The sequence below is a fragment of the Mobula hypostoma genome, chromosome 10 (assembly GCF_963921235.1).
Source record: "Mobula hypostoma chromosome 10, sMobHyp1.1, whole genome shotgun sequence".
Classification (NCBI taxonomy): Eukaryota; Metazoa; Chordata; class Chondrichthyes; order Myliobatiformes; family Myliobatidae; genus Mobula; species Mobula hypostoma.
Genome location: NC_086106.1, coordinates 96,948,764 through 96,973,088, shown reverse-complemented (window position 1 = coordinate 96,973,088; position 24,325 = coordinate 96,948,764). Strand labels below are relative to the sequence as shown.

The 24,325-nt window shown below is 40.8% G+C and overlaps 1 protein-coding gene across 2 annotated transcripts in view; it reads left to right on the top strand.

The window, feature by feature from the left end:
• Positions 1-24,325, top strand: part of LOC134353061 (uncharacterized protein C8orf48-like) — a 92,183-nt gene that overhangs the window by 40,918 nt on the left and 26,940 nt on the right. For both annotated transcript variants that reach the window (XM_063060913.1, XM_063060916.1), the window contains exon 4: positions 19,815-20,047. In XM_063060913.1, coding sequence (XP_062916983.1) covers positions 19,815-20,047 — 233 coding nt within the window. The remainder of the gene's footprint in view (positions 1-19,814; positions 20,048-24,325) is intronic.

Here is a 24,325-nt window from a genome sequence, read left to right as displayed (position 1 = left end):
AGAGGGTGGTGAATTTGTGAAATTTGTTACTACAGGCAGCCTGTGGAGGCCAGGGTGTTGGGTATATTTAAGGCAGAGCTTGATAAGTTTTTGATTGGGCACATTATCAAAGGTTACGAGAAGAAAGCCGGGGAGTGGGGAAGCATCAGCCATGATTGAATAGCGGAGCAGACTCGATCGGCCAAATGGCCTAATTCTACTCATGTGTCTTATGGTCAACTAAAGATCCATACAATTGTTCTTTTTTTCACCCTGAACTTCAAGTTACTTTGAGAGAACAATTTAAAAGTCATGAAATCTCAAAGTATCAAATTAAAACAGAGAAAAATGACAATGGTTTCAATTAGTATGCCTAATTGATATGTTATACTACAGTTTATGACCATTCTGAATCTTTTAATTCTTTATTTTATGTTACTTTCAGTGGATTAGTCTAAATAGCTTATGAGACTTGTTTGACATTCATTCCATTCTGGTTCAAACCAAACCCTTTTGGTTTCTAGACTCTGATGTCATTTGCTATTTCTAGCCTATGAACAGTATTGTCCTCCATTCAGGACAGTTCAGTGTGCATTAACTGGTCTGAAATATGATAGTCTTCTTTGTGCCTAAATTTAATTACTACCTGCGTGTAATCTACTGACAGTATAAATAACAAAAGCAGCCAGAGGATATGCGGAGCTTATTGACTGATTTTTTTAAAGCGTTCTCCATGAGCATGTTGAAGTTGTTGCTTTTCTCAGTGCAGAAGTAATTTGATGATATTCTCATTAACTTGCACCTGCTGCTTGAATGAAAACGTTGGACCTGCCAATATCAGCATAACACTGCTCGTTGCAGTGGTGCAGCCAGCACAGAAAACTTTCTATCGCCACTGTCACCATAACACATCTCACTGGGATAACGGTCCCTGTTACCTCCTGGTACTAAGCCAATTCAACCTGCGTTGAATAGCAGAATATGCTTTTAGAAATTCATTCATGAGATATGGTGTTACTAGCAAGATGAGCATTTCTCCCCCTGCTTGCCTTTGTGAAGATAGTGGTGAAACACCTGAATTTGCTTTACTTATTTATACTGGTGGGAGGAAATTTCAGAAGAGAGGAGAGGTTTAGAGGGAAATGGGCCAAAAGCAGGAAGTTGGGCAACATGGGTGGCGTGTATTTGTTGGGTCAAAGAGTCTGTATTGGTGGTGCCGATGATGATCTGTGCTGTATTGCTCTATGACTCCATGTGTAATATTATCTTAGACTTGACGGGAAAAGATAAGGGTATTGGGGATGAACTTTTGTTCATAGCTGGATGATCTGAACAATGAAATTGCACAATTATCTGAAATTTGGTGCTCATGTTGGGTGAATGGCCAGGTGCCTTTCCTTTTTGGTGGACAAAATAGTGGAAAATTTGCTGATGAATGTAAAATACTGCCTTTGGAAAATATGACGTAATGCTAAAAGCATGGAAAGTTAACTGAGGATTAAGTTGAAGGAGCTTGAAATTTGACACAAATAATTCCCTTGTATTGCCAGGTTACATTCAGTCAGACAAGTTGAAAACAGGATGATAATGATTGATTGATTAAAATACACATTTAAAATACACTGTCAATGTTCCAACTGTACTGAAAGAACTTGTATAAAGACACAGCTTGTTTCTGGCATGCAGTCAACAGATCTCACAGCCAACAGATCAGATTAAAGATTGCACTCCTGTCATATCCAGTTGTGAATGGTGCTGAACAGTTTAAAAACTAATAGGAGGAGGAAGTTTCAAGAACTTCTTGATAGCAGGACACAGGATGTGTTAAGGATAAAGCTGAAGCATTTGCAACCTTGTTAACAGTTAGAACAGTTGAGTCGATGATCCATCTCATCATCCTCCTGGGTCCCTATCATTACAGAAATCATTCTGGAGCCAATTAGATTTACTTCAAATGGAAGAGAGTGTTGAAAGGATTGGATACAGCAAAGGCCATGGGACAGGAAAACATTCCAGCTAAAGTAATGAGAATCTCCTCTCCAGAACTACCTGCACCTCCAGCCAAGCTGTTCCAGTGCAAGTACAGCAATGAATTCTTCCCAACAATGTGGAATATAGTCCAAGTGTGTCCTGTTCTCAAAAAGTGTGAACAATACAATCTGCCTCATCAGCTTGCTTTCAGTCATCAGCAGAATGAAGGAAAATAACCTTCTTACTAATGCCTAAACAGCTTTTGCCGAACCACTCTATCCAAACAGGCTCCGAGGAGCTGAATTCATAAAGTTAAGTGAGATTGACCACCCCTGAAATAAAGGAATCATTTTTTTCTGCACCGGGGAGCCCTGGTAAAACCGAAGTCAGTAGGTAAAAAAAGGATTCACATTTCAATATTGGGGGTCATACTCTTTTCAAAGGACAGTTGTTACATATCTTGGAAGTCACCTCTCCTCCAACGTTGACCTTAATGACGAGATCCAACATCGTCTTAAATGCGCTGGAACAGCTTTTGGACGTCTCCGAACAAGAATCTTTCATGATCGTGACATCCGAACAGACACCAAAGTGTTAGTGTACAAAGCAGTGGTAATCCCAATGCTCCTGTATGCATCAGAAACCTGGACAACATACCGATGACATTTGAAGGCACTTGAAAAGTTCCATCAACACTGTCTTCAAAACATCTTAAATATCAGCTGGGGAGGTAGAAGAACCAACGTCAGTGTGCTAAATGAAGTAAAAACAACAAGCATTGAAGCCTACATCATCAAGAACCAACTAAGATATAGCGGTCATGTTGTTCGGATGAAAGACGAACGTCTGCTGAAACAAATCTTCTATTCCCAGTTTAAAGAAGGCAAACGTAAAAGAGGCGGACAACAGAAGAGATTCAAAGACATCTTAAAAGCCAACATGAAGAAATGTAACATCGACATCAACAATTGGGAAACCAATGCCAAGGACAGGAAACTCTGGCAAGCCATCATCCGAGAAGGAACAGCAACTTTCGAAGCCAACAGATGTGCAGAATTAGAAGAAAAGAGAAGAAAATGGAAAGAGAGGCAGCAACAACTAAAGCCCGATCTGCCATCTGGAACTACCTGTCCTGAATGCGGAAGAACTTTCAAAGCCAAGATTGGACTCATAAGCCACTTGAGAGCCCATAAGTAAGTAGATCAACAGAACAAAGACCATCATCCTCGACCTCGAGGGATAGCCACGACGACGTTATGTTGATTAGAAGACAATCATCTCAGGATTGGGATCCTACTGCCAAGAGTTTAATGGAGCAGTTTTCTTGGCTTAACCATCTTCAGGTGGTTCATCACTAGCCTTTCTTCCATCATGTTCAAAAGTGGAGATGGTTATTGATTATTTCATTATTTCTGTATGTCCTGTACAAATGAACCAGTTCATACCTGTTAGCAGCGCAACCTAGACAACATCCAGCTATGAGTTGATAAGTAGCTGATGGTATTCATGTCAAAAATAGCCAAGCAATGGCAATTGCCCGGAAGAATGTGTTTGACTACCTACCTTTGACATTACAAGAGGCATCAGTAACCTGAAGGCCAGCATTGACTCAAAAATCAGCAGGGCCAGCAAGTAACAGATGTGGCCGTAAAGGCAAGACCAGAGGCTGGGTATCCAGCAGCAACTGACTTGCCTCCTGATACCCCAACTAAACTACCATCTACAAGGCACAAGTTGGGGTTGTGGTGGTATACTCACCACTTGCCTAGAGCAATGTACCAGCAACAACTCTCAAGTAGCTTGATACAGCCCAGGACAAAGCAGCCTGCTTGATTCTTATTACATCCATCATCCTAAACATTCATCTTTTTCACTATGAATGCATAGTGTGTGCCATGTACAAAATGGACGAAAGTCACTTGCCTAAGCTATTCTAAACCCATGATCTATACTACAAAGAAGAACATTCACAGCAGGCACGTGGGAACACTGTTGCCTCAAAAATTGAACTTGGGAATGTATTGCTAATCCTTTGACTGTGTTGGGTGAATAAACCTGGAACTTTCTTCCTAGTAGCACTGAGGAAGGGCTTCCAGCAGGAAGGCATTTGTCACCATTATCTCAAAGATAATTCGAAACAAGCAATAAGTTCTGAACTAGCTAGAACACTTTGATCCCCAAGCAATTAAAAAGAGAAAGATGCAAAGCTCTGTAGATCAGTTGATTATTGTATCAGGTCAAATCCATTGCGGGGAAAATGGGAGAAACTTTGTTTTGAGGGTGTTGGATGCATTTCAATCTGGCTCCATGTGAATGAGGTGGTTAACCTGAATTGACACAGTTTTTTCTAAAATATTATAAGACCATAAGACCATAAAATGTAGGAGCACAAGTAGGCTATTCGACCCATCAAGTCTGCTCCACCATTCAATCATGGGTAATCAAGTTCTCCCAGTCATCCCGACTCCCCTGCCTTCTCCCCATACCTTTTGATGCCCCGGCTAATTAAGAAGCTATCTATCTCTGCCTTAAATACACCAATGACTTGGCCTCCCTCTGACTAAAGTAATATCTCTGCATCTCTGTTCTAAGTGGACGGCCTTCAATCCTGAAGTTATGCCCTCTTGTCCTAGACTCCCCTACCATGGGAAATAACTTTGCCATATCTAATCTGTTCAGGCCTTTTAACCTAAGGAGTGGTTCCTTGAGATCCCCCATTATTCTCCTGAACTTCAGTGAATACAGCCCAAGAGCTGCCAGATGTTCCTCATACGGTAACCCTTTCATTCCTGAAATCATTCTCATGAATCTTCTTTGAACCCTCTCCTATGTCAGTATATCCCTTCTAAAATAAGGAGCCCAAAACCGCACACAATACTCTGTGTGGTCTCATGAGTGCCTTATAGAGACTTAATATTATATCCCTGCTCCTATACTCTATACCTCTAGAAATGAATGCCAACATTGCATTCGCCACCTTCACCGTTGACTCAACCTGGAGGTTAACCTTTAGGGTATCCTGCACAAGGACTCCCAAGTCCCTTTGCGCCTTTGCATTTGGAATTCTCTCTCCATCTGCAGTGCAGAAGGGAGGGTGGAAAAAGAGGAAAGCGGTAGTGATAGGGGATTCGATAGTTAGCGGTGCAGATAGGAGGTTCTGTGGTCGTGACAGAGAATCCAGGATGGTTTGTTGCCTCCCGGGTGCCAGGGTCAAGGATGTCTCTGATCGATTGCATGACATTCTGAAGTGGGAGGGTGACCAGTCAGATGTTGTGGTGCACATCGGTACCAATGACATAGCAAGGAAGAGTGAGGAGGTCCTGGAGAGTGAGTATAGAGAGCTTAGTAGGAAGTTGAAAAGCAGGACCTCAAGGGTGGTAATCTCAGGATTGCTACCTGTGCTAGGTGCCAGTGAGGGTAGGAATAGGATGCTCTGGAGGATGAACAAGTGGCTGAGGAACTGGTGTAGGGGGCAGAGTTTCAGATTTCAGGATCATTGGGACCTCTTCTGGGGCAGGTGGGACCTGTACAAGAGAGATGGGTTACACTTGAACTACAGGGGGACCAATATCCTTTCAGGGAGGTTTGTTAGTGCTATTGGGGAGGCTTTAAACTAGATTTGCAGGGGGATGGGAACCAGAGTGCCAGAGCTGACAGTGTGGCTGGGGTGAAAATAAATGATGTTAAAAGTTCAAGCAAATCCGCTGATAGAAAGGTTGTGAGTGATGGTAAAAATCTTCTGAGGTGTATATATTTCAATGCTAGGAGTATTGCGGGGAAGGCGGATGAGTTGACGGCGTGGATTGACACGTGGAATTATGACGTTATAGCAATTAGTGAAACTTGGCTACAGGAGGGGCAGGACTGGCAGCTTAATATTCCAGGGTTCTGATGTTTCAGATGTGATCGAGGCAGAGGAATGAAAGGTGGGGGAGTAGCATTGCTTGTTAGGGAAAATATTACAGCAGTGCTCAGGCAGGACAGATTAGAGGGCTTGTCTACTGAGTCCTTATGGGTGGAGCTGAGAAACAGGAAAGGTATGGCCACATTAGTGGGATTGTATTACAGACCACCCAATAGTCAATGAGACTTGGAAGAGCAAATCTGCAGAGAGATAGCGGGCAACTGCAGGAAACATAAATTGTGGTGGTAGAGGATTTTAATTTTCCATACATTGATTGGGACTCCCATACTGTTAGGGGTCTAGATGGTTTAGAGTTTGTAAAATGTGTTCAGGAAAGTTTTCTAAATCAAGATATAGAGGGACCAACTAGAGGGGATGCAATATTGGATCTCCTGTTAGGAAACGAGTTAGGACAAGTGACGGAGGTCTGTGTAGGGGAGCACTTTGGTTCCAGTGATCATAACACCAATAGTTTCAGCTTGATCATGGACAAGGATAGATCTGGGCCTAGGGTTGAGGTTCTTAACTGGAAGGAGGCCAAATTTGAAGAAATGAGAAAGGATCTAAAAAGCGTGGATTGGGACAGGTTGTTCTCTGGCAAAGATGTGATTGGTAGGTGGGAAGCCTTCAAAGGAGAAATTTTGAGAGTGCAGAGTTTGTATGTTCCTGTCAGGATTAAAGGCAAATTGAATAGGAATAAGGAACCTTGGTTCTCAAGGGATATTGCAACTCTGATAAAGAAGAAGAGTGAGTTGTATGAAATGTATAGGAAACAGGGAGTAAATCAGGTGCTTGAGGAGTATAAGAAGTGCAAGAAAATACTTAAGGAAGTAATCAGGAGGGCTAAAAGAAGACATGAGGTTGCCTTGGCAGTCAAAGTGAAGGATAATCCAAAGAGCTTTTACAGGTTTATTAAGAGCAGAAGGATTGTAAGGGATAAAATTGGTCCTCTTGAAGATCAGAGTGGTCGGCTATGTGCGGAACCAAAGGAAATGGGGGAGATCTTAAATAGGTTTTTTGCGTCTGTATTTACTAAGGAAACTGGCATGAAGTCTATGGAATTAAGGGAATCAAGTAGTGAGATCATGGAAACTGTACAGATTGAAAAGGAGGAGGTGCTTGCTGTCTTGAGGAAAATTAAAGTGGATAAATCCCCAGGACCTGACAGAGTGTTCCCTCCCTCGGACCATGAAGGAGACTAGTGTTGAAATTGCAGGGGCCCTGGCAGAAATATTTAAAGTGTTGCTGTCTACCGGTGAGGTGCCGGAGGATTGGAGAATGGCTCATGTTGTTCCGTTGTTTAAAAAAGGATCGAAAAGTAATCCGGGAAATTATAGGCCGGTGAGTTTAACGTCGGTAGTAGGTAAGTTATTGGAGGGAGTACTAAGAGACAGAATCTACAAGCATTTGGATAGACAGGGACTTATTAGGGAGAGTCAACATGGCTTTGTGCGTGGTAGGTCATGTTTGACCGATCTATTGGAGTTTTTCGAGGAGGTTACCAGGAAAGTGGATGAAGGGAAGGCAGTGGATGTTGTCTACATGGATTTCAGTAAGGCCTTTGACAAGGTCCCGCATGGGAGGTTAGTTAGGAAAATTCAGTCGCTAGGTATACATGGAGAGGTGGTAAATTGGATTAGACATTGGCTCAATGGAGGAAGCCAAAGAGTGGTGGTAGAGAATTGCTTCTCTGAGTGGAGGCCTGTGACTAGTGGTGTGCCACAGGGATCAGTGCTGTGTCCATTGTTATTTGTCATCTATATCAATGATCTGGATAATGTGGTAAATTGGATGAGCAAATTTGCTGATGATACAAAGATTGGAGGTGTAGTAGACAGTGAGGAAGGTTTTCAGAGCCTGCAGAGGGACTTGGACCAGCTGGAAAAATGGGCTGAAAAATGGCAAATGGAGTTTAATACAGACAAGTGTGAGGTATTGCACGTTGGAAGGACAAACCAAGGTAGAACATACAGGGTTAATGATAAGGCACTGAGGAGTGCAGTAGAACAGAGGGATCTGGGAATACAGATACAAAATTCCCTGAAAGTGGCGTCACAAGTAGAGAGGGTCGTAAAGAGAGCTTTTGGTACATTGGCCTTTGTTAATCAAAGTATTGAGTATAAGAGCTGGAATGTTATGATGAGGTTGTATAAGGCATTGGTGAGGCCGAATCTGGAGTATTGTGTTCAGTTTTGGTCACCAAATTACAGGAAGGATATAAATAAGGTTGAAAGAGTGCAGAGAAGGTTTACAAGAATGTTGCTGGGACTTGAGAAACTCAGTTACAGAGAAAGGTTGAATAGGTTAGGACTTTATTCCCTGGAGCGTAGAAGAATGAGGGGAGATTTGATAGAGGTATATAAAATTATGATGGGTATAGATAGAGTGAATGCAAGCAGGCTTTTTCCACTGAGGCAAGGGGAGAAAAAAAACCAGAGGCATGGGTTAAGGGTGAGGGGGGAAAAGTTTAAAGGGAACATTAGTGAGGGCTTCTTCACACAGAGAGTGGTGGGAGTGTGGAATGGGCTGCCAGACAAGGTGGTAAATGCGGGTTCTTTTTTAACATTTAAGAATAAATTGGACAGATACATGGATGGGAGGTGTATGGAGGGATATGGTCCGTGTGCAGGTCAGTGGGACTAGGCAGAAAATGGTTCAGCACAGCCAAGAAGGGCCAAAAGGCCTGTTTCTGTGCTGTAGTTTCTATGGTTCTATCTAAATAATAGTCTGCACATTTATTTCTTCCACCAAAGTGCATGACCATACACTTTCCAACACTGTATTTAATTTGCCACTTCTTTACCCATTCCCCTAAACTGTCAAATTCTCTCTGCAAGCTCTCTGTTTCCTCAACACTACCCACTCCTCCACCTATCATTGTATCATCAGCAAATTTAGCCACAAATCCATCAATCCCATACTCCAAATCATTGACATACATCGTAAAAAGCAGTGGTTCCAACACCAAACCTTGTGGGACTCCACTGGTAACTGGCAGCTAGCCAGAATAGGATCTCTTTATTCCCACTCAAACAACAGGAATTCTGCAGATGCTGGAAATTCAAGCAACACACATCAAAGTTGCTGGTGAACGCAGCAGGCCAAGCAGCATCTATAGGAAGAGGCGCAGTCGACGTTTCAGGCCGAGACCCTTCGTCAGGACTAGTGCTCCAGCTGTGCTAGTAACTTTCTTGTAAATTCAATGGGACCTTATCTTGCTAAGCAGCCTCACGTACAGCACCTTGTCAAAGACCTTCTGAAAATCCAATTACATCACATCCACTGCATCCCCTTTGTCTACCCTGCTTCTAATTTCCTCAAAAAATTGCAGTAGGCTAGTCAGGCAGGATTTTCCTTTCAGGAAACCATGCTGGCTTTGGCCTACCTTGTCATGTGCCTCCAGGTGCTCCATAATTTCACCCCTAACAATCGATTCCAACAACTTCCCAACCATTGATGTTAGGCTAATAGTTTCCTTTCTTTTGCCTCCCACCCTTCTTAGATTGCTGAGTAACATTTGCAATTTTCCAGTCATTCAGTACAACGCCAGAATGTATCAATTATTGAAAGATCATTGTTAATGCCTCCGCAGTCTCTCCAGCTACTTCCTTCAGATCCCGAAGGTGCATTCCATCAGATCCAGGAGATTTATCTACCCTCAGACCATTAAGCTTCCTGAGCACCTTCTCAGTCGTAATTTTCACTGCACATCCTTAATTTCCCTGACACTCTTGCATGTCCAGTACACCGCTGTCTTCTACTGTGAAGCCCAATGCAAAATACGCATTGTTCCTCAGCCATCTCTGTGTCTCTCATTACAATATCTTCAGCGCCACTTTCTATCACTCCTATATCTGCCTTCGACTCTCTTTTACCCTTTATTTACTTTAAAAAGCTTTTAGTATCTTCTTTGATATTAGTCGCCAGCTTCCTTTCATAATTCATCTTTTCCTTCCTAATGACCTTCGTAGTTTCCTTTTTGCAAGTTTTTAAAAGCTCCCAATCCTCTATCTCCCCACTAGCTTTGGCTTTCTTATATGCCCTTCCTTTTGCTTTTGCTTTGGTTCTGACTTCACTTGTCAGTCATGGTATAGTCCTCCTTTCATTCGAAAATTTCTTCTTTTTTGGAATCTATCTGTCTTGCACGAAAGTAACTTGCAGGCCAGTGGAAAGGAGTGCCTTATGCCTCCTTTGGTAGAAATGTATCTCTACCCTGCCACCCAAAGTTAAAGGGACTCAAGCTTAAATAAGCAAAAAAAAAGCAAGTTGGAGACTCGTATCTGAAAGTTCTTTGAATGAACCAGAGAGCATACATATAGAGACTATCTGAAATGGTGATGGGAAAAAAAGTGAGTTCCTAAGATAGGAGGCAGTCATCATTCAATTTAAATAAGGCCTGTTTCTTATTTTTTTATCATCTGAATTTATCTTTTACAAACCTAGAGAGTAAACCATTTGGAATCATTCATTTGCAGTGTGAAGTGTTTTATAAATGCAAGATTTTGTAAAATTTTCAAAGGGCTCTCTGCTCCTATTTCGCATCTAAATAAATTCAGAAAGGTTTCTACTTCTCATTTAGCAAAGTAGCTTGTCAACTGGTTGAAAAGTTTTGATCAGCAGAGAAACCACTGATGACTAGCTTCTGTTTGGTGCCATTATAGAACAGTACAGACAGTACAGACCCTTTGGCCCACAATGTTGTGCCGACCCTTAAACCCTGCATCCCATATAACCCCCACCTTATTTTCCTCCATATACCTATCTAGTAGTCTCTTAAATTTCACTAGTTTGTCTGCCTCCACCACTGACTCAGGCAGTGCATTCCACCCACTAACCGTTCTCTGAGTGAAAAACCTTCCGCTAATATCCCCATTGAACTTCCCACCTCTTACCTTAAAGCCATGTCCTCTTGTATTCAGCAGTGGTGCCTTGGGGAAGAGGCGCTGTCTGTCCACTCTATCTATTCCTCTTAATATCTTGGATACCTCTATCATGTCTCCTCTCATCCTCCTTCTCTCCAGAGAGTAAAGCCCTAGCTCCCTTAATCTCTGCTCATAATGCATACTTTCTAAACCAGGCAGCATCCTGGTAAATCTCCTCTGTACCCTTTCCAATGCTTCCACATCCTTCCTATAGTGAGGTGACCAGAACTGGACATAGTACTCCAAGTGTGGCCTAACCAGAGTTTTATAGAGCTGCATCATTAAATCATGACTCTTAAACTCTATCCCTCAACTTATGAAAGCTAACGCCGCATAAGCTTTCTTAACTACCCTATCCACCTGTGAGGCAACTTACAGGGATCTGTGGACATGTACCCCGAGATCCCTCTGCTCCTCCACACTACCAGGTATCCTGCCATTTACTTTGTACTCTGCCTTGGAGTTTGTCCTTCCAAAGTGTACCACCTCACACTTCTCCGGGTTGAACTTCATCTGCCACTTCTCAGCCCACTCCTGCATCCTATCAATGTCTCTCTGCAATCTTTGACAATCCTCTACACTATCTACAACACCACCAACCTTTGTGTCGTCTGCAAACTTGCCAATCCACCCTTCTACCCCCACATCCAAGTTGTTAATAAAAATCACGAAAAGTAGAGGTCCCAGAACCGATCCTTGTGGGACACCACTAGTCACAACCCTCCAATCCGAATGTACTCTCTCCACCACGACCCTCTGCTTTCTGCAGGCGAGCCAATTCTGAATCCACCAGGCCAAACCTCCCTGGATCCCATGCCTTCTGAATTTCTGAATAAGCCTACCGTGTGGAACCTTGTCAAATGCCTTACTAAAATCCATGTAGATCACATCCACTGCACTACCCTCATCTATATGCCTGGTCACCTCCTCGAGGAACTCTATCAGGCTTGTTAGACACAATCTGTCCTTCACAAAGCCATTCTAACTGTCCCTGATCAGACCATGATTCTCTAAATGCCCATCGATCCTATCTCTAAGAATCTTTTCCAACAGCTTTCCCACCACAGACGTAAGGCTCACTGGCCTATAATTACCTGGACTATCCCTACTACCTTTTTTGAACAAAGGGACAACATTCGCCTCCCTCCAATCCTCCGTTACCATTCCCGTGGACAACGAGGACATAAAGATCCTAGCCAGAGGCTCAGCAATCTCTTCCCTCGCTTCGTGGAGCAGCCTGGGGAATATTCCGTTAGGCCCTGGGGAATTATCCATCCTAATGTATTTTAACAACTCCAACACCTCCTCTCCCTTAATATCAACATGCTCCAGAACATCAGCCTCACTCATATTGTCCTCACCATCATCAAGTTCCCTCTCATTGGTGAATACTGAAGAGAAGTATTCATTGAGGACCTCACTCACTTCCACAGCCTCCAGGCACATCTTCCCATCTTTATCTCTAATTGGTCCTATCTTCACTTCTGTCATCCTTTTGTTCTTCACATAATTGAAGAATGCCTTAGGATTTTCCTTTACCCTACTCGCCAAGGCCTTCTCATGCCCCCTTCTTGCTCTCCTCAGCCCCTTCTTAATCTTCTTTCTTGCTACCCTATATTCCTCAATAGACCCATCTGTTCCTTGCTTCCTAAACCTCATGTATGCTGCCTTCTTCCACCTGACTAGATTCTCCACCTCACTTGTCACCCATGGTTCCTTCACCCTTCCATTCTTTATCTTCCTCACTGGGACAAATTTATCCCTAACATCCTGCAAGAGATCCCTAAACATCGACCACATGTCCATAGTACATTTCCCTGCAAAAACACCATCCCAATTCACACCTGCAAGTTCTAGCCTTATAGCCTCATAATTTGCCCTTCCCCAATTATAAATTATGATACTTGCTTGGTTCATTTCTAACTGGAAGAAACCTAGATGCAGTTTGATTGCTTGATTATAGTCAGAATAAGGGATTTTTTAAAGATCATTTGTAAAGGATGTCCATATGGAGTCACTGTATGTTTAACTTTTGGAGCATGTGAGGTGAATTGAAATTGTTTAGATCATTAAGCCAAAATGAGTGGGACTTGCTTCATATCATTAAGATTTGACAGGCTATGAATAAAGATTAATTCACAAGCTATTACAAAGTTCATGGTAGGATCTCATTTGCTCTTATTAGTTACTTTATTTCTGCTTTAGCTAGGACTGGGTTTCATTTAAAATGTGATTATACCATGAAATCTTTTCACATTGATTTTTGTTCTACACTTATCATAAACTATTTTTCTATGTAATGTCATTTATTTTTGACAGAAATATATTTGTGCAAGGAATCCAACAGTAATATCATTCCAGGGACTTGAATTTTAAAATTATGGGTTGATACTCCTGTTCATTTCTAAGGAAGCATGCACACTTGGAGTTAACTGGTTAAATTGATCCTTTGCACTCTCTCAAGAATACTGAAGCATTTCAAAGAGTTAGACCAGAAGACCATCAGACACAGTAGCAAAATTAGGCCATTCAGTCTATTGAGTCCGCTTCGCCATTTCATCTTGGCGATCCCAGATCTGATTCAACCCCATGCACCTACCCTCTCACTATATCCCTTGATGACCTGACCAAACAGAAAGCTATTAACTTCCACTTTAAGTATACCTACGGATTTGGCCTCCACCACAGTCTGTGGCAGAGCATTCCACAGATTCACCATTCTCTGCTTAATAATAAAAGTACCTCCTTACTTCTGTTTTAAAAGTTTGCCCTTCAATTTTGAAGCTGTGCCCTCTAGTTCTCGATATCCCCACCAGAGGGAACATCCTCTCCATATCCAGCTTATCTGGTCCTTTCAACATTCGGTGGGTTTCAATGTGATCCCCAAACATTCTTTTAAATTCCAGTGAGTACAGGCCCAAAGCGGCTCCTCAAATGTTAACCCTTTCATTTCCAGAATAATCCTAGTGAATCTCCTCTGGACTCTCTCCAATGATAATACATCCTTTCTGAAATAGGAGGCCCAAAATTGTTGACAGTACTCCAAGTGTGGTATGATTATTGTCTTCTAAAGCTTCAGCATTGTCTCCTTGTTTTTATATTCTGTTCCCCTTGAAATAAATGCCAACAATGCATTTGCCTTCTTTGCCACAGACTTAACCTGTGCGTTGACCTTCTGGGAGTTTTGTACAAGGACTCCTAAATCCCTCTGTACCACTGATGTTTGAATCTTCTCCTCATTTATATAATAGTTGTTCACTATTGTTCCTTTTACCAAAATGTGTTATCATACATTCCCCAACACTGCATTCCATCTGCCACTTTTTTGCCCATTCTTCCAATTTGTCTAAGTCCTACTACAATCGCATTGCTTCCTCAACACTACCTTCCACCTATCTTCATATCGTCAGCAAACTTTGTCACAAGGTTATCAATTCCAATGTTTAAATCACAGATGAACAATGTGAAAAGTAGCAGTCCGAATATTGACCTCTGAGGAACACCACTAGTCACCGGCAGCCAACCAGAAAAGGCCCTCTCTATTCCCACTCAAGCAACCTGACGAAGGGTCTCGGCCCGAAACGTCGACTCTACCTCTTCCTATAGATGCTGCCAGGCCTGCTGTGTTCACCAACAATTTTTATGTGTTTTGCTTGAAATTCCAGCATCTGCAGATTTCCTCGTGTTTGCATCTCTTGCTGCCTCCTGCTTGTCAGCCACTCCTCTATCCATGGCAGTATATTTCCTGCGACACCGTAGGATTTTATCTTGTTAAGTAGCCTCATGTGAGGCATCTTGTCAAATGCCTTCTGAAAATCTTAAGTAAATGACATCCACTGCCTCTCCTTTGTCCACCCGGCTTGATACTTCCTTGAAGAATTCTAACAGATTTGTCAGGCAAGATTTCCCTTTACAGAAACCATGCTGACTTTGACTTATTTTATCATTAGTCTCCAAGTACCTTGAAACCTCATCCTTAATACTGAGCTCCAACATTTTCCCAACCACTGAGGTTTGGCTAACTGCCTATAATTTCCTCTCTTTTGTCTTGCTCCCTTCTTAAAGAGTGGAGTGACATTGGCGATTTTCCAGTCCTCTGGAACCATGCCAGAATCAAGTGATTTCTTGAAAGACCATACCAATCTCTTTTCCGTACTCTGGGATGTAGTCCATCTGGCCCAGGTGACTTATCCACCTTAAGACTTTTCAGTTTGCTTTGGACTTTTTCCTTTGAAATAGCAATGGCACTTACTCCTGCATGCTGAAACTCGTGGACTTCTGGCATGTTGCTAGTGACTTCCACAGTAGAGACTGAAGCAAAGTACTTATTCAGTTCATATGCCATTTCTTTGTCCCCCATTACTACCTCACCAGCATCATTTTCCAGTGGTCCAATATCAACTCTTACCTCCCTTTTGTTATTTATATAACTGAAAAACAGTATCCTGCTTTATATTATCGGCTAGTTTGCCCTCATATTTCATCTTTTCCCTCCTTGTAGCTTTTTTAGTTGCCTTTTGTTAGATTTTAAAAACTTTCCAATCATCCAAATTCCCATTCGCTTTTGCTACCTTATATGCCCTTTCCTTGGCTTTTATGCAGTCCTTAACTTCCCTTGTCAGCCACGGTTACAATATGAATTCAGTCATATTTTATTATCACTACCTCCTAAGGTTCCTTTACATTAAGATGACTAATAAAATCTGGGTTATTGCACCACACCCAATCTAAGATGCCTTTCCCTAAATAGGCTTAAGCACAAGCTGCTCTGAAAAGCCATCTCATAGGTATTCAACAAATTCCTTCTCTTGCAATCCAACACCAACCTGATTTTCCCGCTCCCCTTGCATATTGAAGTCCCCCATTACAATTGTGACATTACCCTCATTACATGGCCTTTTCAGCTCTCTTTGCATTTTCAACCCCACATCTTGGCTACTATTTGGAGGTCTATATATGATTCCCATAATGATTTTTATCTATCATTGCAGTTTCTTAACTCCACCCACAAAGATTTTACATTCTCTGACTCTATATCAGAGTTGTGAGTTATGTCTTATGTCCTGAAAAAAATAACAATCTTAACGGAAAAAAAATGGTCCCGTTATTATCATGTTGCTGTTTGTGAGATATTTTTTCTATAAATGGCTGTGGTGCTTCCCACAGTGACTACACCCCAACAGTACTTTATTGATTCTAAATACATTGGGATATCCTTCTAGTCATATGAAGGCTCCCTGGATTTCTCCTTGCATATGAGTCTGATGTATCCCAGACTCCACTGAAATTGTAAAACTTAGAGTCATAGAGAACTACAGCAAAGAAGCAGGCTGTTTCGCCCACCTCGTCCTTGTGAACTGTTATTTTGTCTAGTCCTATTTACCTGCACCTGGACTATTGCCCTCCATTTCCCTCCCATCCAAGTACTCATCCAGACTTCTCTTAAGTGCAGAAATTGAACCTGCATTCATCACTTTCAAACTCACCTCCCTCTAAAGACTTTTCGCCTCGCGTTCCCCTTAAGCATTTTACCCTTCATGCTTAACCCATGACCTCTAGCTCTAGTCTTACTCAATCTCAGCGGAAAAAGCCTGTGTGCATTTACCCTATCCATACCCCTCACAACCTTGAGTGGTGCACTGAACTAGTTCACCTGAAATTCCCTTGTCAACTTTGAAAGCTAGCAAAGTCCCATCTCAGCTTGGGTGATCTACCTGGTACGTCTTTGGACCATGGAAGGAAGCTGGAGAAAACCCAGGCATTCCACAGTGAGGCTGCTGGCATTGAACTCTGAACTCTGCTGTAATAGCTTCGTGCTCACCACTACACCATTGCAGTGCCCATGAGATGGCTTGATAAGAGTAGATACTGAAATGATATTTCTTTTAGGGTGTATCTGGAAAAGAAGCATAGTTGCAGAGTAAGGTGTTGCCCATTTAAGGTGATGAAGAGGGACTTCTCTCAGTGAGCAGTTGATGCGGAGGTATTGAATATATTCGAGGCAGAAATTAACACAGTTGAACAAGGGAGTGAATGGGGAGAGTGGTATAGAGGTGAAGATTGGATCATTTAATATCTTATTGAATCGCGGAGCAACCTTGACAGGCTAATTGGCCTGCTCTTGCTTATCTTCATTTGAATTGCTGTCATTGAAATGGGCAAATATCTACATTTCTGAATGATATTACTGGCATGAACCATCAAAATCGAGGCCAATGATTGCACCTGAACTTTCCAGCAGATGTCACTGCAGAGTAGTATGTGATTCCCATCAGATTTCTTTCACCCTCGCAGGGGTTCCCAGCCTGGGGGTCCACCGACCCCTCGGTTAATGGCAGGGGTCCATGGCGTAAAGAAAGTTGGGAACCCCTGCTTTATAGCTATAGGCATCAGTTGTTAACTTGTTCAAGATCTCTACAGGATCTTTATATGGGACTAACAAACCAGCAGGCTTTCTCATTAGTAATGTAAACTGATGCAATGAATCCAGAATCAACCATTAAGAAATAATAAATGCAAAATGTTGGAGGAACTCAGCAGGTCAGGCAGCATCTATGGGTAGGAATAAGCAGTCGATGTTTCGGGCTGAGACCCTTTATCAGGACTGGTGAAGGCTCCTGGCCTGAAACGTTGACCGTTTATTCCCTTCCAGAGGTGCTGCCTGATCTGCTGAGTTCCTCGAGCATTTTGTACGTGTTACTCTGAATTTCCAGCATCTACAGAATCTCTGGTGTCAACCATTAAGAAATATTGCTTCTAAGGACATGATTTTAATTTTTCAAAAACACAGAAAGTAACCTAATATAAAAAAAGAAAAGATTTTAATTCCAAAGCATCATTCATTTGTTTGTTATGTGTTGTGTTGTATAAGATGGGCGATCATGGTCTTTCCATGATCATGATTGTTCTTGGTAAATTTTTCTACAGAAGAGGTTTCCCATTGCCTCCTTTTGGGCAGTGTCTTGACAAGATGGGTGACCCCAGCCATTATAAATATATTTTTCAGAGATTGGCTGCCTGGTGTCAGTGGTCGCATACCAGGACTTGTGATATACACCAACTGCTCATAGGACCATCAACCACTTTCTCCTGTGACTTCGCATGACCCTGATCATGGGGTAGGGGGGATGGACTAAACAGGTGCAACACCTTGCCCAAGGGTGACTTGTTAGCTAGCAGGAGGAAGGAGAGCTTTATAGCTCCTCTGATATAGGTGTATCTCCACCCTGCCACCCTAAACATAAGCTTTTTTTATTCTCCATAAGATCACATAAAAATGATCATGGCTCCTGCTGATAAAACATTTTGATGGAAAAAATTGAAAAATACAACATGCAAAAACTGCAGCTGAAGCCCCAGTCATTTATCTCTTTGTTGTTAGTCAGACCTTTCTGTGTATAAATGTAGGCTATACTTTTTTCCATAGATGTTGCCTGGCCTGCTGACCAGCAATTTGTGCGTGTTGCTGTGTAGAAATTGTTGTGTTTCCATGAATTACAATACTGACAAGTTAAAAGTGTGTTATTTCTCCAGTGTTTTGGGGTTTCCTAGATTATGAAGGGTGCAATATAAACACACAAGTTTTTTCTTAGTTTAATATAAACTACAAAGTTTACTTCATTGACTTGAAGGGGATGCAGCTTTTTTAAAAATCTTGATAATTGACTTATGGACTCTTGTACACATTGCAATGATAAGGGGAGATTTATTATTTCATACCATGGCATTATTGCAATTTTTAATTATATCCTAAGGTGTTTTATAAAGAACGAGTTACTTTTTAGTGTCATAGTTACATTCATATGGCTAAAGCTGGGAAATGGACATTAACTGAAGTACCATTAAAATCATACTGGGTTATTGAATAATACGGAAGGACAAGTTATAAATGATTCCCAAATATATGGCATCATGATTGTCATAAAAGTTTATATTGGCCTTCTCTCCAAAAGATGGTGTTCAACTTGACAGCATTTTATGATGATGTTAGAAATGTAATTATCGACATTACTATAGATAAGAATATTGTGTTTGTTAAATTAAGGAACATTCTAAAGAAGACACTGTGGTGCATCTAATTTATCCTTAATATATTTCTGAAGGTTCCTCCTGTACACAGGAAAAGAGGCAACACATTTTCAATATTTGAAAATACTTGGATAAGGTAAAAAAAAAACAAGTAGTTGTTGGCCCACTCACACACTTACTTGGGCCTAGGTGAAAAGCTCAATTGTATAATTATGGATGCCATGTATGATTACATACAAACAAATCAGTGGTATTCAATGCAGTTTCATGCAAAAAGTAATGTTTAACCAATTTCCTTCAACATAGGGCATATGACCACATAGGATGTGGATATTTCTCTAGGTGACCTAACAATAGGATTTTCTATAAAATAAAAGTTTGAAAATATAGTGATAATCTAAATTGAGATTGATAACTATTTGCTATTGGTCATCATTCAGTCAGGGAATTTTGATCAACTTGTAAACCAGGTTTCAGTGCTTCCTTGAAAAATCAATACTAAGGGCTCTAATATTATTTGTATTCATGATGTAGACACTTTCAAGAAATGAAACAGAAGTTTGTGGGTAATGCAAAAATTAGCACAAGAGTTCAAGCTATGGAGGATGCTTACCTACTCGAGAGATCCTGTTGTGCTCCAGAATATAATCATCTTTGGCAAATGATGGATAATATAGAGATGTTTTATGTTATGCATTAATGTATCTCTAATGATAAATGTAAGTTCTTGCGATATGGAATAGTAATGAATGTAGTGGGATTCTGTGAAGCATTGTGCTCAGAAGATTCATGGACTGTAATTTGGGAGAATAACTTAAGCCAACTGAGGCACTTAGAACTGTGGCCAGTTTCAATAAAAGATGTTACACTGCATTTGCGTAGAAGGAGTAGGTAAATTTATGTGAAGCAAAACTAATTTCCTCACCACAGTAGCTTTTGATTTTGTGAACTTTATACCCGTGAATTTCCTTCTCCACGTACAATTTATTTTGAACTACTTTTTTCTACAGAGTCTATTCAGCCAATTCTAGAAGAAACAGCACCTGTGCAAAAATACTGCAGCATGAAAATTGATCAGATTCAACAGCGCATTCAACAGGAGCAATCAGAGCCTAATAAGTATGGAATGCAACATTTGACCAAGCCATTGGGGAGAGAAACTGCTCCTCAGCAAAACTGCATAGTGCCCCAGCATCTGATAAATCAAGTAAGGCTCAAGTACATCACAGAGTCAGTCAAACAGGTATTAGTCCTCTTTCTTATTTCAACCCATTGTGTGTTCATGTATTGGTTGCAGTGTATTGAGAATAGAAGACATTGGATTTAGGGCTAAAATGCATTAAGCAAGTTAATTTAGTTATAATTGACAGTGTTCCTCTCTTGTTGCAACATTAGGGATTCTCCATATCTTGCACAAAATCACATTCAGAGCAACGCACACGAAATGCTGGAGGAACTCGTTAGGTCAAGAACCATATATGGAAATAAATAAACAGTTGACACTTCAGGCCAAGACCCTTCATCAGGACTGGAAAGGAAGGGGGAAAAAGTCAGAATGTAACCTTCGATTTATTCATATCTATAGATGCTGCCTGACTTGTTTATTTCCTTCAGCATTTTCTCTGTGTTGCTGTGGATTTCCAGCATCTGCAGAATCTCTTCTGTTTACAAAATTATGTTCATTTGTTTTAGATAGCCTCAACTGTGGCTGGTGTCAGCAATGTGAGGAAAGTTTAAGGGAGATGTAATCAGTGGTGTTATTTCATCTGTTTTGGGAAAGGGGTCAAATATCTGGTTCAATTCTGACCACCACTGAGCTCAGATGTTGGACTTCAATAGCAGGAATAGGCAGTGAAACATTTGGCTTTCAGAGAGTGACTACAACAGGATGACCTGGAGCGGCTTTAGCTTTCATTACTAATCTGACACCCAACAAAAGCTGGCAACAGCAATATTATTATCACTAAGTGGGAGTTGAAATGTAATATAGTGTGATCAAGTTGACACAGGGGTGTCACAAAAATCCTTCTCGACAAGGTAAACAGACTTCTAGTGGGATGAGGAACTGTAAAGCTGCACGACAGAAGGAAGGTAGTAAAACCAAAGTTAACAAAGGCCCGAGGTTTCCTTTTGGGACTAGCAGAAACCTGCTTCCCTAAGCATTTTCAGGCAGGAACTTTACCAGATTTTACAGCTCAGTACACAAGGGAGCATGACTGCAGCACTTCCCCAAGCCTGTATTCAAAATGGTTTGTATACTTAGTGGCCACTTTTTAAAGTATAGAGTTGAACCGGGGGTGGTCTTCTGCTGCTGTAGCCCATCCACTTCCAGGTTCTTTGTGTTGTGCAGTTGCTCTTTTGCACACAACTGTTGTAACACATGGTTATTTGTGTTACTGTTGCCTTCCTGTCAGCTTGAATCAGTCTGGCCATTCTCCTCTGACCTCTCTCAATAACAAGGCAATATTGCCCACAGAACTGTCTCTCACTAGATGTTTTTTGTTTTTTGCACCATTCTCTGGAAATTGTTGTGCATGAAAACTCCAGGAGATCAGCAGTTTCTGAGCTACTCAAATCACTCTGTCTGGCACCAACAATCATTCCATGGTCAAAGTCACTTAGTTCACATTTCTTCCCCATTCTGATGTTTGGTCTGAATGTCAAATAAATCTCTTGTGACAAATAAACACATCTGCATGTGTTTATGTATTGAGCCGCTGCTACATGAGTGGCTGATTGGATATTTGCATTAACAAACGGGTATATCTAATGGTCAGGTGTGGCCATTGAGTGTATGTTCTGTTATTGTGGCTTATCTTTTCCTCTTTAGTTTGCTCCCATTGTTTGTTCTTGTACGTAAAATTAAGAAGGTTATGATGTCCAATCACCAAGGCCAACTTAACTGCCTTGCCCATGCTATTGGGAGGGAGGGAAGAGGTTAACGTCAGGGCACTAAATTCAACAATGCCTATTTTCCAGCCACAATCACAAGTTAGTAATCAGGTCAAGGACAACTTCATGCTGCCTTGGCAAAGATTAAGTAAATCAACAAAACTGAGATTCAAATGTGGAACTTATCCAGCATATGACATTTCATTAGGTCAGGATAAACCTTGCAAGTTACCTCTAAGTAGATATTTTTCTAGCTAAATTTTAAAGGTTGCCCTGTGGCAAATGGCAGTATGGTGATAGGCACTGTCCAACTTGACTCTAATTGGTTTTGATTCATTAGTTTCACTATGCATTCCACATAATCAGCCTTAATCAAACCTCTTTGTCACTTCATCAGCTGGCAGCCAACTATCATAAGCACTTCCACTATAAGAAGATCTCGGTGGAAAGAAAAATGAAACGGGTATTTAGCAATCTTGCAATTACGTACGATTAAATTTGCCCTAGTGCATTGCAATAAATGGAATACTGAAATTGGAAACCAAACTCTGCAGCTGCGATGCACCTTTCTTGTGGGATTATCCACTAAAGTGTAATTAAACATTATTGCAAATCGTACCTACATTCAATCCTTGGCACTCTTGCAGAACCATTCTTGTGGGGATTTAAAGCAATTAAATTTGCAATGCAGCTTAGAAAAGCAACTAAAGTGGCAGTCTATTTATAGAGATTGCTGTTAAGTCAATGGTCAGAATTCCAAGAAGCAAATCTAAATCAGTAAAAACAGATGAAATTCAGATAAATTTTCTTCAATGCATCACAGAAAATTCAGAACCTAGTGTGTGCCAGCCAAGAAAACAATTTCTGTTTGTAACTCTGAAAAGCTAGTGATATTTGTTTTGATCGGTTAGACTTTCCTCTGATTATTTTCTTATGTCAGTGTTGCAAATGATTTCAATAAACAAGCCTTCTTTCTTCCATGAATAGAGGAAGTCTTTACCTGTTAGTTGTTCGGTTCATTTTTGTAAATGCATGGGGCTGAATAGAGGTCTTTGTCAGTGTATTTGGTTTAATGAACATTTTATGTCCTTCCACAAATTTCTTGACTTTATAAAACAATACAAGTGTTCTAGTAGCATGTGAATTAAGGTATAAACTACCATTAGTTTTAATACCATTAAGTATATAAATAAAAATAATATACAGATCTGGATATTCAACCACAGAGTGCCAAAATTAATAAGCTGCCAAATATTATTTGCTAAATCACAGCATAAAATCATGAGAAGTATTATCACTTACCAGTACTTGTCTTAGTGTCTCCCCTATTCTCTCGCTGATGCTGGTAAATTTTGGGATTTTAACTATAAACAGAGATACCACATTCACAAAACAGCCTTAAAAGCTATTTCATTTCAGTAGTTCTCTTCTGGAATTTTTGTCACAAACTGTTTTGTAAAGCCAGTAAGGAGCAATTTTCATCCACAGACACTTATTATATATGTTATAGGAGATGTATAACATATTAATCATGTCATAACTGACCACTGAACTCAATGTTATATAACACAGAAACAGGCCTTCAAGCACACATATGTACACTATTCTCATTTTCCCTCTCCCATTCTTGATCAATTTCCTTTCCCACCCCATCTAATCCTACTGCTACTCATGTACATAAGGGGTAATTTACACTAGCAATCGACCTACCATGTGGGAGGAAACTGGATCCCTTTGGGAAATATGTAATCTCCACACAACAAGGACAGGATTAAAGCCAGATTTCTGGAGCTGTGAAACAACAGCACTAAGAACTGCACCACTTCCATGTCCAAAATTTCATGTTTCATTTTCTCTTTGCCTTCAAAACTGTTATTGGAGAAAGGCTTAGCCAACAGTGAGACTGATTTTCATGACTCCTTTATCCACATGCAGCAACACACAACCAGGGAGAAAAGCCAGAGATCAATAGTGTTCATTTTGTTGGACCCAGGCGTAGGCTATTGCTTGAAACATCTGAATATTCAAACAACTTCATAATAACACACCCTGCAATGTATTCCTCAGGTTTTTATATGAATGCAACATTATTTGAACATCATAACAATTTAATTAAAGTTCACTGTTAGGGCGTGTTAGTTGTGAACTAAAATCAGTTGTCATAAAATATGGAACTTTTTTTCCTTTTACTCTCATTCCAAATCATAATCTGCTTTTCCAATCATAGCACTGAATTCAGTGGAAATAGCTTTACCAAAAAAGATATTGGATTTGTCACGTACCCCGTGAGGGGAATAAAGAACCAGCAGAAATAGAAAACACTTTGGAGTCCAGTATTGCTATTACCTAATAATATTTATTAGTAACTACGCAATACAGTAATATAAATGTAGATAAATCAAACAGGTTAGCAATGATTATATAAAAGTAAGTGTGGAATATATATGAAAATCAAGCTTCTTCAAGTCTAGGGGTAAAAAGGTACAGTCTTATGATGATGAGTAAAGTTCAGTTCAGTTCGTGGTATTGAGTTGAGTAGTGATGGAGCGAGAGAGGGAGAGGGAGAGATTTGAGTCTTCAGGTGAGCTGGTGCCGTCGATCTTCTTGTTGTCCTCTGAAACCCTTTAAA